Below are 16,401 nucleotides of genomic sequence, written 5' to 3' on the forward strand. Positions count from 1 at the left end.
AGTAACAATAGAGTAAAATAATAAACATAATAACAATACTAAGTATTATTATTTATTATTTATTTGCTTTATTTCTATACCGCATTTTTCAGCCTAGATTAGTAGAGTAAAATAAGAAATGTAATAATATAGTAAAATAATAACTAATAACAATAGAGCATAATAATAATAGAGTAAAATAATAAATGTAATAAAAATAATAGAGTAAAATAATGTAAGTGTAATAATAATAATAATAATAATAATAATAATAATAAATCTAATAAAATAATACTAATTACAGAGTAAAATAATTAATAACTTTGACTCGATTATAAGCTGAGGGGGGCTTTTTCAGCCTAAAAAAGGGGCTGAAAAACTAGGCTTATACTCGAGTATATACAATATTTTCCCATCTTAAAAATAATTGTGGCTGGAGATGCATCTATGCATGGCAGAAAGTAGCCTGTTGTAGTTTTTTTAACAGAATTAGAAGCAGGAATATATTTCTAGACATTTGAGTGAACTGTAAAAGCAGCTTAACCTTTTATTTCATTAAGTCATCATGTGTTCAGGGATAGACAAACTCTGTGTATTTTGGACAACATCTTGGGTTCACTCCAGTGATTCCAAACTTGGCTCCTCAAATTATGTTGGTTTACAGCTTTATGAGACTGTTAAAACATTATGGGTGCATCTACAATGTAGAATTAATGCAGTTTGACACCACTTAAACTGCCATAGCTCGATTCTGTGATCATGAGAACAGTTTTTTGATGAAGCAGCAGCACGCTTAATATATAAATAAATAAATAAATAAGCAAATGGTTGAGGATGGCATGATTTTAATAGCGAATGCAATGTTTTATATGTTTTAATGTGCATTCAATTTTAATTTTTAACTGAAGTGTATTTTAACTGTTTGTTGTCCAAAGTCATTGTTGTCCATATGTAAAGCCGCCTTGAGTCCCCTCCGGAGTAGAGAAAGATGGGGTACAAGTAAATAAATAAAATTCCAGAAGCTCCAGAGAGCATGGCTAATTATCATACTAACTGGAAATAGCTGCCCCAAAATTCTTGAAACCCAAGTGTGGAATTTGTACAATATTCACAAGTAGTTTAGTCTTGCTAAAAGGCTGCAGGTAAATATAAAGCATGAGGACCCTATGTATTTACCATATTGAACAACTAGGAGAAAATGATCCAGTTGGACCAACTTGTGAATAATGTCATGTTCGACCAAATCACAATCTATGCAAGTGGGTAAGGACATGAATCATTTGGGGCAGAAGGGCTGAAATGGAGTGATTATGGAGCAGCATGAAATCAACCTTAATCTCTCCATCTCAGCCCTTTAGCCCCAAGTGAACAAAAAAGGATCAATGCCCATGTATATGCAGAGGTAATGATATTCAATACAAAAGAAACCTTATATGTTTGATTTAATCTCCCCACAGGAGCCCCCAGTGGCGCAATAGGTTAAAACTTTGTGCCGGCAGGACTGCTGACCGGAAGGTTCGCAGTTCAAATCCGGGGAGCAGGGTGAGCTTCCATCTGTCAGTGCTAGCTTCTCATGCGGTAACATGAGAGAAATCTCCCACAGGATGGTAAAACATCTGGGCATCCCCTGGGCAAGGTTCTTAAAGATGGCCAATTCTCTTACACCAGAAGCAACTTGCAGTTTCTTAAGTAGCTCCTGACACACACAAAAAAATCTCCCCATGATTTTTGCTGACTCGATTCTTAATTTTTTTTTATCCATTAGTGAAAGATGTCTGTACAAGATCCAGAGTTTTCCTATAAATTATTTAATTGAAATCCAGGCATTTGCCCATCAGTGTCACACCACCCAGCAGAACACATTAAATATGCTTAACAAATGGGGTTTTATCCTTAATAGCTTTCTCCAAATAATTGCTTAGATGATAATGGTGTTTGCTTAGCATTTTCCCAGCCAACTTCTCTCCCAAAGCAATTGCTCTGTTTTTTTTCTAGTAACCACATTATCTTTCCACTTGATGGCTAATATTTCTTCCAGGGCAACTGCACAATTCCCTTAGGATTTCCTCTTGCTCCCTCCTTCAAGCAGTTCTCTTTTTATTTGTCAATGCCCTTTTTGAACAGTTTCAAACAGAGGTAGAAGGCTGTGAAATGGGCACTTCTAGCTGCACTTGGATACTTTGAACACCTACCAGCAACTACAGTCTCCAACTGAGGCCCCTTCTCCACTGCCATAAAATCCTGATTATCAAAGCAGATAATCCACATTATCTGCTTTGAACTGGATTATCTGAGTCTACACTGCCATATAATCCAGTTCAAAGCAGATAATCTGGGTTTTATATGACAGTGTAGAAGGGGCCTCAAACCTGAGTCTAAAATTATGACCTTATGTAACCTCAACAAATGCCTAATTTTATACTACCTGTAATAAAGGGTGGATATATATGCAACTAATAAATAAACTACTTTTTTCATCATATATTGATTTACTTTTTGTTATACCAATTTTTATTCCTGTGCAGATCTAAAGTGGATTACATCATTTAAAAATGGATGGAGCAGTTATAAAATTTATTTATTTATTTATTTACTATATTTATATTTTGCCTTTTTCGACTCTGAAGAGGACTCAAGGCGGCTTACAGCTTAGGCAATAATTCAATGCCTTAACATTATTTATACAAAAGACTTTAAAAGCATTTAGATGAAAGCAGGAAATTAAACAGCAGGGCAACACAAATCATAACTATAAAAATTAAAAAACACAGTTCTATCTCAATGCTTTTCTGTCACATAGGTTTTAAACTAAAGATCTGCCTGAATTAGAATGTCTTTTGCAGTGAATTTTACCTAGTAGACCGGAAAGGGAACCTGGATAACAGTATGGCCATCCTCCATTTTGGGAGTGCAGCCATCTTGAGTGAGGATATATAGCAGATGGGAGGAGTTTGAGGTCTAGGATTGGCTAGAGCAGATGGGAGGAGCCAAGCCTTAGTAGGGAAAAGATTTCAGCTTCTGTGGAGTTGAGAACTGGGAGCTGGTGGGTGACGAAGTGTTTTTCAAACTGGGTTTTCAGGGAGAGAGTGTCTGTGTTAGACAGTGCTGTTAGCTGACAGGAGAAAGGTCAGACAGCAACCTGATTTCTTGTGGGAGTTAGCACAAGAGATTAGCTCTCTAGGCTGGGTTAGTTAGCAGGAAGAACTCTAGGGAAGAGTTAGCTAATAACTCAGGGGACTACCTAGGATAGGTTAGTCAGAAACTCATTACGATTTCTCTGAAGTAGAGTGAGGATTTTTTGTTACTAGCAGCTAGATCTGTTTGATTAGCTCTGTCTGTAACTAAGTGAAGAAACTTATTCAAGCAACCATCAAGCGGAAGTACTTTTGTAACAAGTCAAGCTTTTTGTACCTCTCAAAAGTAGTTAGTTGTCTGTTTTTATAAATAAGTCTTTTTCTATTTAACTTTCAAAAAGGTCTCTATCGTTCCTCAATCTCATTAATCCTTTGTGATAATTCCAGCATTTTTAACATCTTGATACTACAGAAAAGCCTCTTATCAAACAGTCATTCTGGGAGCCAGAGGAAGAGCAGTGTTGGCAGGAGTGGGAAAGGTTTACCTCAAAAACTCATTTTAAAAATCCTAAGGTAACTTGGGTTGGTGGCAGCTTTAATCCAAAAGAAGGCTAAAAGATAAGCAGTGTTCACTCTACCAATACACATATCTATCATCATCTCGCTACCAAAGCGAGAGGCACAGGGGTAGGATTTTGAGGAAAAGGCAAAAAGTTGAGGAAGATCCATCCTGCCCAGCTACATTTTCAATAAGCCTCCAGCCTCGCGTCAGTGGCTGTGATATATTCCTTTATACTGGCGTCCAGTGGTGTGATATTATATATAATCCTTCACGGGGGTGTTCAGCTGTGGAATTTATAACGATATTTTATCACGATCATATTTACATCTTTGTATCTGTTTTTAAGCATTCTGATATATATATGCCAGTTTTATGTTGAAACCTAGGGAAATAGCCTAATCAGATATTGATGCCCATGTCTTATTTGTTTAATTTCTATTTTCAAGTACAGTGAGAATCGGTGCATTTTTTTTTTTTTACAAATTGTGATTAAAAGGTTCCTTTAAAGATATATAGTTGAAGCACTAGGGAATTTTCGAAGCTAAACTCTTACCAGCTTTACTATTGATGTGGGGTTTTTTGTAAATTCAAAAATGCTCATGGTTTTCACTTTGATCAAGTCTTAAACCCAGTGTTGTGGGTCTGGATATATAACTTTGATTTCTTTTTAATAGCCCATTGCCTCCTGAGAAAATACCATGTATAGCTAAACAGATGAAATTGGATTAATTAAAATAGTTTTTCCTGGGATTTTCATAGTAATTCAGATAACTTCAGGCACATATGTCAGCATTTCCAGGTAATTAATAAGTTTAATATTCTCTGAAAGCTCCAGAATTTTCTAATAGTTGTGATTTTTCTAGGGTTGAATTGTTAAAACAGATATACACAAACAAGTGGTTGCAAATTTGGTTCTTTCACTGCCAGCATCACCTTTGAGAAAAACTGGCTTTCCATTAAGTCGTCTGACCTATTTTCTGTCACTCTCTTTTCCATGCTTCTAGAATTTAGTAGGCTTAATAGGAAATGAGAATAAATAATGCAAGTACAAGTGAGGTTTTCCATGAAAGATTCTACTTTCTGTTTTGCTCGAAAATGTACTATTCTCTCGGAAACACCATAATCCTTTGGAGTTTATGACAGGAGTATAGTGTCTAGATCAGGGGTCCTCAAACTAGGGCCTGGGGGATAAATATGGCCCTCCAAGGTCATTTACCCGGCCCTTGCTCAGGGTTAATCTAAGTCTGAAACAACTTGAAAATACAACAACAACAATGCTATCTCCTCAGCAACAACAACAATGCTATCTCCTCAGCCAAAAGTAGGCCCACACTTCCCATTGAAATACTAATAAGCTTATATTTGTTAAAATTATTCTTCATTTTAATTATTGTATTGTTTTTAAGTGTTCTTTGCACTACAACTAAGATATGTTCAGTGTGCATAGGAATTCATTCATGTTTTTTTTTCAAATTATAATCCGGTCCACCAACAGTTTGAGGGACTGTGACCTGGCCCTCTGTTTAAAAGGTTTGAGGATCCCTGGTCTAGATCCTTACTTACTTACTTACCACTTCCCTGCATCTAGACCCTATTGTCCTCGCAACCCTGCCTCCTCATTGTCCGAGTAGGATAATCCTCCAGGGTGGGTCCGCAAGTGACTATGGAGCCCTATTCTTGATCTCCATCGTCTCCTGCGGTGAGGGCATTGTTTTCCAGGTGGAAGGCGGTCCCGGTTGGGGTTGACTTGACGCGCCTTCCTCTGGGCACGTTTCTCTTTTTTACTCTCCATTCGTGCCTCTTCAAATCCTGCAGCACTGCTGGCCACAGCTGACCTCCAGCAGGAGCACTCAAGGGCTAGGGCTTCCCAGTTCTCAGTGTCTATGCCAGAGTTTTTAAAGTTGGCTTTGAGCCCATCTTTCAATCTCTTTTCCTGCCTGCCAACATTCCATTTTCTGTTCTTGAGTTCAGAGTAGAGCAACTGCTTTGGGATATGGTGGTCAGGCATCCGGACAAGGTGGCCAGTCCAATGGAGTTGATGGCAGAGGACCATCGCTTCAATGCTGGTGGTCTTTGCTTCTTCCAGCGCGCTGACATTTGTCCGCTTGTCTTCCCAAGAGATTGGCAGGATTTTCTGGAGGCAGCGCTGATGGAATTGTTCCAGGAGTTGCATGTGACGTCTGTAGACAGTCCATGTTTTGCAGGCATAGAGCAGGGTTGGGAGGACAATAGGGTCTAGATGCAGGGAAGTATGCTACCTCTCTCTTCTACCTTGATCAGACCACACCTAGAAACACACTGCGTCCGATTCTGGCACCACAATTGAAGGGAAATGTTGACAAGCTGGAATGTGTCCAGAGGAGGGCAACTAAAATGATCAGGGGTCTGGAGAACAAGCCCTAGGAGGAGCGACTTAAAGAGCTCGGCATGTTTAGCCTGAAGAAGAGAAGGCTGAGAGGAGACACAATGAGGGCCATGTATCAAGACGTGAGGGGAAGTCATAGGGAGGAGGGAGCAGGCTTGTTTTCTGGTGCCCTGGAGACTAGGACACAGAACAATGATTTCAAACTACAAGAAAGGAGATTCCACCTGAACATGTGTAATAATTTCCTAACTTTGAGAGCTGTTAAGCAGTGGAACTCTCTGCTCAGAAGTGCGGTGGAGGCTCTTTGGGGGCTTTTAAATAGAGGTTGGATGACCATCTGTCAGGAGTCATTTGAATACAATTTTCCTGCTTCTTGGCAGGGGGTTGGACTGGATTGCACACAGTCTCTTCCAACTCCATGATTCTATGATCCTATGTTTTGATCCTGCGTTTCCTGTGCAAACTCCATATTTTATTTGGCTATTGAAGGAAAGGTCTGTTTCTTTCATAGTATGGTCTGTGATCAATTGGTACAGAAAATATCTGATTCAAACATTTAAATGGATTATTTATTTACTATATTTCTATACCGCCCTTCTCAGCCCTAGGGCGACTCAGGGCGGTTTACAAAACCGGCACAATTCGATGCCACAATAATATAAACAGTTAAAAGCATATAAACAGCCTTAAAAATCCATCTATATCTATATATCTATATCTATATCTATCTATCTATCTATCTATCTATCTATATCTATATCTATATCTATATCTATATCTATATCTATATCTATCTATATCCCAAGACAGCTGCAACCCTCATCTAATGTCTGATCAAGATCAAACTTGGCACACAGAGCCCCCATGACCCACTCTGCATCCTGCTGCAGTTTGAAGGAGGATCGACTTTGGATGATGGGACTTACAGTACCATCACTCACATTCTGAGACCGCTGTTAACCTCATCCAATGTCTGATCAAGACCAAACTTGCCACATAGACCTCTCATGACCCACTTTACGTCCTGGTGTATGTTTGGCTGGGGATAGACCATGGATTATGGGACTTGCAGTACTTTTGCACAATTCCTGAGACCACTGCAATGCTCATCCAATTACCGATAAAGACCAAACTTGGCACACTGAGTCTCCATGACGCACTCTACATCCAGGTGCAGTTTGAAGGAGGGTGCACCATGGACGATGGGACTTGCAATGCCTGCACTCCCTTCCTAAGACCATTACAACTGCCAACAATGATGGATCAGGACCACAATTTACACAGAGAGCCAGCATGACCCACTCTACATCCTGATGCGGTTTGGAAGAATTTGACAATGGATGATGGGACTTGCAGTCACTTCACTCACTTCCTGAGACCACTGAGACCCTCGCCAATGACTAATCAAGACTAAACTTGGCACATGGAGCTCCAATGACCCACCCTACATCCTGGTGCAGTTTGGAGGAGGACAGACCATGGATGATGGGACTTCAAGTACCTCCACTCCCCAAGACTGCTGCAAAACTCATCTAATGACCAATCAAGACCAAAGTTGGCACACAGAGCCCCCATGACCCACTCTACATCCTGCTGCAGTTTTGGAGAAGGGTGGAACATGGATGATTGAACTTCCAGTACCTTCACTCACATTCTGAGACCTCTGCAAACCTCATCCAATGACGGATCAACACCAAACTTGGCACATAGACCTCTCATGACCCACGTTACGTCCTGCTGTTGTTTGGAAAAATTTGGAGATGGATGATGGGACTTGCAGTACCTTTGCTCACTTCCTGAGACCACTGAGACCCTCACCAATGACTAATCAAGACTAAACTTGGCACATGGAGCTCCAATGACCTACTCTACATCCTGGTGCAGTTTGGAGGAGGACAGACCATGGATGATGGGACTTCAAGTACCTCCACTCCCTTCCAAAGATTGCTGCAACCCTCTTCTAATGACCAATCAAGACCAAACCTGCCACATAGAGCCCCCATGATCCACTCTACATTCTGCTGCTGTTTGAAAGAGGATGGACTTTGGATGATGGGACTTGCAGTACCTTCACTCACTTACTGACACCACTGCCACCCTCATCTAATGACTGATAAAGACCAAACTTGGCACACAGAGCCCCCATGACCCACTCTATATCCTGCTGCTGTTTGTAGGAGGATGGGCCATGGATGATGGGACTTCAAGTACCTTCACTCACTTCCTGAAAATAATGCAGCCATTATCCAAAGACCAATAAAGACCAAACTTGGCATACAGAACCGCCATTACCCACTTTCTCTAATAACCCGGGCAACGCTGGGTCCCCAAGCTAGTATATAATAAAGGTGAAAGTTTGTATGCGGCAGACAAAAGTGTGGCGGTCCGACGGGAGGAGTATGTGCCAGCGTTTTGATTGGCCAGCCTGAAAGTTCCAACATTCTGATTGGCTGCCGCAGTGGTGCTATTTGCATATGGTCTCTGATTGGCCAGCTTCAATAGGAGCCCCTGGTGAAGAAAAGAGTTCATGGCAGAAACGGGGACATGAGAAGGAAATTTGCATATGGTCTCTGATTGGCCAGCCTCAATTCCAAGATTCCGAGATGACAAAGAGAGGAAAGGAAAAGGCCAGAGGGGGCTGAGTCAGACAATTACCAATACAGACCACACTTGGCACACAGAGCCCCCATGACCCACTCGACATCCTACTGCAGTTTGGAGGAGGGTGAACCATGGATGATGGGACTTGCAGTACCATCACTCACATTCTGAGACCGCTGTTAACCTCATCCAATGACTGACCAGCACCAAACTTGGCACATAGACCTCTCATGACCCACTTTACGTCGTGTGATTTGGCCGAGGATGGACCATGGATTATGGGACTTGCAGTACCTTTGCTCAATTCTTGAGACCACTGCAACCCTCATCCAATTACCGACCAAACTTGGCACACTGAGTCTCCATGACGCACTCTACATCCTGGTGCGGTTTGGAGGAGGATGCACCATGGATGACTTGCAATACCTGCACTCCCTTCCTAAGACCAATACAACTGTCTACAATGATGGATCAGGACCACAATTTACACAGAGAGCCTGCATGACCCACTCTACATCCTGGTGCGGTTTGGAAGAATTTGACTATGGATGATGGGACTTGCAGTCACTTCACTCACTTCCTGAGACCACTGAGACCCTCGCCAATGACTGATCAAGACCAAACTTGGCACACAGAGCCCCCATGACCCACTCTACATCCTGGTGCACTTTCAAGGAGGACAGACCATGGATGATGGGACTTCAAGTACCTCCACTCCCTTCCCAAGACTGCTGCAACCCTTACTAATGTCCGATCAAGACCAAACTTGGCACACAGAGCCACCTTGACCCACTCTACATCCCGATGCTGTTTGAAGAAGGACGGACGATAGATGATGGGACCAGTGCAGTTCAGGGCAGGATGGGCCACTAATGATGGGATTTGCAGTACCTTCACCCGATTCACTTCCCACAGAACATTGTAGCCCCTACAAATCACAGACCAGGCCCAAACTTGGCACACAGAGTACTCATGGCTCACTCTACATCCTGATGCAGTTCTAAGGGGGATGGACCATGGATGATGGGATTTGCAGTATCTTTACTCACTTACTGAAACCACTGCGACCCTCATCCAATGACCAATCAAGGCCAAATTGGCACACAAAGCCCCCATAACCCACTCTACATCCTGGTGCACTTTCGAGGAGGACGGAACGTGGATGATGGGACTTCAAGTAGCTCCACTCCCCAAAACTGCTGCAACCCTCATCTAATGACCAATCAAGACCAAACTTGGCACACAGAGCCCCCATGACCTACTCTACATATTGCTGCAGTTTTGGAGGAGGGTTGACCATGGATGATGGGACTTTCAGTACCTTCACTCACATTCTGAGACCTCTGCGAACCTCATCCAATGACTGATCAAGACCAAACTTGGCACATAGACCTCTCATGACCCACTTTATGTCCTGGTGTCGTTTGGAAAAATTTGGCGATGGATGATGGGACTTGAAGTACCTTCACTCACTTACTGAAACCACTGCGACCCTCATCCAATGACTGATAAAGACCAAATTTGGCACACAGAGCCCCCATGACCCACTCTATATCCTGCTGCTGTTTGGAGGAGGGTGGACCATGGATGATGGGACTTCAAGTTCCTTCACTCACTTCCTGAAAACAATGCAGCCATTATCCAATGACCAATAAAGACCAAATTTGGCATACAGAACCGCCATTACCCACTTTCTCTAATAACCCGGGCAGCGCCGGGTCCCCAAGCTAGTAAACAATAAAATCAATAAAACATACAATATAAATCCTGTGTATCTAATTTCCAGAATCTTTATCCGATTGCAATTGTCCAGCCGTTCTGAGGTCAAGTAATTATTTACTACATTGCATTTGAGAAAACCTGTTTGCAAAGCCAGGTTTTGACTTTTTTCAGAATGTTGGGAGAGTGGGAGCCGATCTAATATCTCTGGGGAGGGCGTTCCATAGCCGAGGGGCCACCACTGAAAAGGCCCTATCTCTTGACCCCGCCAACCGAACCTGTAAAGAAGGCGGGACAAAGAGCAGAGCCTCTCCAGAAGATCTTAAATTCCTGGATGGTTCATAAGGAGAGATATGTTTGGACAGATAAGCAAGGCCAGAACCATTTAGGGCTTAGACTGTGTCATAGTCGTCAACATTGTCGTCAACATTGGTAGTTGACGAAAGTACCATAGCGAAAGTATAGATTTCAAGTTCACAATTGGCTATTCAAGTGTTTTTTTTTAATTCTGTCATTTTTTGGAAGAAAATTAGATGAGCCATGAATACGGATGACTATATGTCTTGGAGTGGATGTAGTATCCTTTCCTCCTGTTTGTGTTTAGGAGTAATGTTATTTCCATTTTAATTATGTTCCTTTTATTTTTTGCATAATAAGCATACTTAACATTTCCGGCTCTGTTTATATGGTTTTAGTTATGAGTATTCTAAACTTTTTAGTAAATAATCATTTAAAAAGAAGGAAAACTCCAATGTGGAAAGGTGTATCTTCCTTAACAGCAATAGGGCTATATTCATTTTGGAAAAGTAAACTGGGATGGGAGACAGTGACTACTCTCAGTGATTTGTGCAACTGAGTGAGAATTTGCACTTTGGTTTCTTTTATCCTAATTCATCATATAACTTTTAAAAGGTAACCTATTGTTCTCTAAATCTTATGGGCAACTGGTTCCATATCAGCCACGGTAACAGGTGGGTGGGAATTGTAATCCAAAATACCTGGAATTCATTAGCTTTCCTGTAATGAAAGTAATGACCGTAATGACCCAAAAAGCTACAGACCAATTTCCCTGTTGTGCCACCTCTACAAAGTTCTGGAGAGACTTATTTTGCATAGAATTACGGAAAAAATAGACTCCTGTCTGATCCCACAGCAAGCTGGCTTCAGAAAAGGCAAAAGCTGCACATCGCAAGTGTTGAACCTGACTCAGCACATAGAAGGTGGCTTTGAAAGGCAGCAGATCACAGGAGCTGTCTTCATAGACCTGTCAGCAGCCTATGATACTGTGAACCACCGCCTCCTCCTGAGAAAAATGTACAATATCACAAAGGACGACCACCTCACCCGCCTCATAGGAAACCTGCTACAAAACAGGAGCTTTTTTGTTGAGTTCCAGGGCCAGAGAAGCAGATGGCGGAAACAGAAGAACGGCCTGCCTCAGGGGAGTGTGCTTGCTCCATCCATGTTTAACATCTACACAAATGACCAGCCACTGCCAGAAGGGACAGAGAGTTTCATCTATGCTGATGACCATGCCATTACTGCTCAAGCAAGGAGCTTTGAGTTGGTAGAACAGAAGCTTCCCGAAGCTCTAGGTGCTCTTACTGCCTATTACAGGGAAAACCAGCTGATCCCCAACCCATCTAAAACACAGACATGTGCCTTTCATCTCAAGAACAGAGAAGCATCCCGAGCTCTAAAGATCACCTGGGAAGGAATCCCACTGGAGCATTGCAGCGCACCCAAATACCTCGGAGTCACTCTGTATCGTGCTCTTACCTACAAGAAGCATTGCCTGAACATCAAACAAAAAGTGGGTGCCAGAAACAATATCATACGAAAGCTGACTGGCACAACCTGGGGATCACAACCAGATACAGTGAAGACATCTGCCCTTGCGCTGTGCTACTCCGCTGCTGAGTATGCATATCCAGTGTGGAACACATCTCACCACACTAAAACAGTGGATGTGGCTCTTAATGAGACATGCCGCATTATCACGGGATGTCTGCGCCCTACACCACTGGAGAAATTACACTGTCTAGCCGGTATCGCACCACCTGACATCCGCCGGGAAGTAGCAGCCAATAGTGAAAGGATCAAGGCAGAGAAATCTCCAGCTCATCCCCTGTTTGGGTATCAGCCAGCACGTCAACGACTTAAATCTAGAAATAGTTTTCTAAGATCTACAGAGACACTCGCTGGAACACCTCAGCAAGTGAGAGTTCAAAAGTGGCAGGCTCAAACCCAGAACCTCAACCAATGGCTGATACCAAATGAGAGACTCCCCCCTGGGCACACAGAGGACTGGGCGACTTGGAAGGCGCTGAACAGACTGCGCTCTGGCACCACGAGATGCAGAGCCAACCTTCAGAAATGGGGCTACAAAGTGGAATCCACGACATGCGAGTGCGGAGAAGAGCAAACTACAGACCACCTGCTGCAATGCACCCTGAGCCCCGCCACATGCAACATGGAGAACCTTCTTGCAGCAACACCAGAGGCACTCCAAGTGGCCAGATACTGGTCAAAGGACATTTAATCAACTACCAAACTCACACGTTTTGTATTCTCTCTGTTTGTTTGCTTTGTTCTGTTAGAAATGTACTATATTTGACTGGCTGCCCTGACACGAGAAATAAAATAAATAAATTAGCTTTCCCATCCCTATATTTCTAAATGTGATAACAATAAACAGTAAAAGTTGTCTGAATTTTAGGATGTTGGATAGTCTAAACCAGGGGTCCTCAAACTTTTTAAACAGAGGGCCAGGTCACAGTCCCTCAAACCGTTGGAGGGCCAGATTATAATTTGAAAAAAACATGAATAAATTCCTATGCACACTGCACATATCCTATTTGTAGTGCAAAAAACACTTAAAAACAATACAATAATTAAAATGAAGAACAGTTTTAACAAATATAAACTTAATCAGTATTTCAATGGGAAGTGTGGACTTGCTTTTGGCTGATGAGATAGGATTGTTGTTGTTGTTGTGTGCTTTCAAGTCGTTTTAGACTTAGGATGACCCTGAGTCAGGGCTGGGTAAATGACCTTGGAGGGTCGTATCCGGCCCCCGGGCCATAGTTTGAGGACTCCTGGTCTAAACCACTGGTGTCAAACTTGTGGCCCTCCAAATGTTTTGGACTTCAGCTCCCAGAATTCTTAACCATTGGCTAGGGCTTCTGGGAATTAGAGTCCCAAATGCCTGGAAGGCCACAAATTGGACACCGCAAGTCCAAACTATTGTAGAATGGGAACTCAATTTAATCATTTACTTCCAAGCTCTGCTTCTAATAATAATATAATATAATTGTTGTGACTCAGTTTGATTCTGAGTCTGGGCCTTCTGAGCCAGAATTCCTACAGGATGATGATGAGGATGATGGGTTACAGATTTCTGTACATGCTTCAGACAGGGCTGACGGTGGGGCTGCTGAAGGAGAAACAGCAAGTCAGTTCCCAGGGGAAAGGAATGTTAGTGAGACTGATAACGAGAGTAAATTCCCACACGGCCAGGTGGAGACGTCTTTTCCTCCCCACAGCGATCCGGTCCAGCTGGACCAAGATAAGGGGTTACATAGCCTTGAAGATAATGAATTAATGAGCAGGCAAGATCATCTGCAGTTAAGGCTCCAGAGAAGCACTCGCTTGGCTAGCAAGCGAGAAGCCAAGGGTGCCGAAGGTCAACGCAATGCATTCATGTCTAAATACCCTTTGCAGACATGAACACATTGTGTTGACCTTTGGCACCCTTGGCTTCTCGCTTGCTAGCCAAGCGAGTGCTTCTTTGGAGCCTTAATTGCAGACGATCTTGTCAGTCCAGCGTAGTTCTTCCCATGCAAACTTCTATAGATTAACTTTGGCTTTTAGCAGCATGCTTCCGGCTTCCCGAGTCTGGGATTTGGGCCTTGTTTTGAACTGTTTTCCATGGACTCTTGTTTAACCCTTACTAAAGGATTATGCTTCATATTTTTGTCTTTGGATCTTGGGAACTTTGTCTTTGCATTTAAGTCTTTGTCCTGCCTATGGAACTTTAGCATTTCTTATACTTTGTTTTGATTTTGCCTTTTTCTCAATAAACTACAAACCTTACTGCTTTGGTGTGGTGGTGTCTGGAGCAAGGTGAAAGCTACCCTGAGTTGCAACAATAATATAATATATTGTATATACATGTAATATTGATAATATTATAATGTAATACAATATACTAGTACTACTAATAAAATGATATTATAATTATATATTTTATATTAAATGTAATATTACTAATAATATTACAGTATAGTGTTATAGTACAATGTAATATATAATATTAATATTGTGCTATGATAATAATATAATATATTGTATTTACTTTTTACTTGTAAGCCGCTCTGAGTCCCCTCAGGGTGAGAAAGGCAGCATATAAATGTCGTAAATAAATAAATAATAAATAAATACTGTCTTTCACGAAAACGCATCTCAAGAGGAATTTTAGGTAATATGAAGTATATCCTAATATTAACAGGCAGAAGACTTCTGGTTTTCTCCATGCGTTCTCCTTAACTCACGATGCACCCAGATTTGTCTCCTCATTTGCATAGTGAAGAATGCAACGTGGTCATTCGTCTGCTCAAGGAGTGCCACAAAGAGGTAAGAGTTCTGATCAAGCCTCAAAATGCTGAAATGTCTCCCGAGAAAAGATCTTTATGCTCATGTTCCTAACATTAGATGAAAGAACCTTCAGATGGTAGTGGTGGTCAGGGAACTTTAACTTATGAGAAACCTCCAAGACAAGCTTGTCCTCAACTGCTGGAGAGGACATATTTGGTCACAAGTGGATAAATGAAGCTGTGGATACGGGAGGGGGGGGGCATACTGTTTGTATTGGTTTTGCATGCTCTTTTCGTTGATTTTATCTGTTGTTGTTCCCTGTCTTGATCTACAGCAGTGATTCCCAACCTTTTTTTAAACCAGGGACCACTTGACCTGGGTCCACTTGACCAGGAACCACTTTGACCAAGGAACACTCTCCCGCATTAGGACCAATAAGGCTACAAATCAGTTTTTGGGCAACTTCAGTTTGATTATTTGAGGTGCTGATTCAGAAAATTGCACTGGATAGACCACATCAGCTCTAGTTTCTGATACAGAACATATGCCATCCAGTTGTTGCCATCTGCTTGCCCACAGAAAAACATATTTAATAAGAGGGTTTCGCGAGGTCTGTCACTCTTGTTGCAACGGTGTAGTAATGGTGAGGCCATGGATCATATTTTAGGTCTTGCGGACCACTGGTGGTCCATGGACCACAGGTAGGGAACCACTGATCTGCAGAGAGATGGGTAAGACCTAAACATTTATTTATTTACGACATTTATATGCCACCCTTCTCACCCTGAAGGGGACTCAGAGCAGCTTACAAGATATATATACATACAATATTATTAGCATAGTACAATATCAGTATTAATTAATACCATGTTGTATTATACCATTATATTGTAATATTATTAGTAATATTACATGTAATATAAATATATAATTATAATATCATATTATTATATTGCATTATATTATAATATTATAAAAATATACTATATATTATAACAAAATCACTCATTGCCTAAAATATTCCTCTGCTCCCACATGAAAAGAAGTGGATGTGTGATTTTATGATTAAAAGTGACCAATATAGCAGTCTGTCCAAGTCCAGGCTCACATGGCTTGTGCTGTCACCCTAGTTCTTCATTCCACTGAGATTGCTATTTTACAAAAATTGGAACCACATCCTTGCTTGTCAGCCCACATTCCTTCAATCAAAAAAGTTGCCTATGACTGCTAGAGTAGCGTTTTTCAACCTGGGGGTCGGAACCCCAGGGAAGGAGGGGGCAGAGGACAGTTCCATCTTGTCTCCTGCATGTCATCAATTGGGGACCCCTACCCCAGCACCAATTGCCACTCTGGGCCAGAGTGAAGAGAGAGAGGGCCAGGGGACACTTCCACCTTGTCTCCTGTGCTATTATAATAATATAATATAATGTTCTCCACCAAAGCCAACATCGCCACCGAAATACAACACTGTCTGAGCTCTGCGAGCGCAGCATTTTTCCGAATTA

At 41.8% G+C, this 16,401-nt stretch overlaps 1 protein-coding gene across 2 annotated transcripts in view; it reads left to right on the forward strand.

Moving 5' to 3' along the window:
- The window catches only part of CMC2 (C-X9-C motif containing 2), a 35,362-nt gene that overhangs the window by 6,347 nt on the left and 12,614 nt on the right, over positions 1–16,401 (forward strand). The window contains exons 2-3 of one of the 2 annotated variants that reach the window (XM_060788185.2): positions 10,826–10,877; positions 14,865–14,935. In XM_060788185.2, the coding sequence (XP_060644168.1) occupies positions 10,841–10,877; positions 14,865–14,935 (108 nt within the window). In that variant the 5' untranslated portion in view covers positions 10,826–10,840. Of the gene's footprint in view, positions 1–10,825; positions 10,878–14,810; positions 14,936–16,401 lie in introns of both variants that reach the window. The other variant, XM_060788186.2, reaches the window with a different exon arrangement.

This window comes from Anolis sagrei, chromosome 8 (assembly GCF_037176765.1).
Source record: "Anolis sagrei isolate rAnoSag1 chromosome 8, rAnoSag1.mat, whole genome shotgun sequence".
In the NCBI taxonomy this organism is placed as follows: Eukaryota; Metazoa; Chordata; class Lepidosauria; order Squamata; family Dactyloidae; genus Anolis; species Anolis sagrei.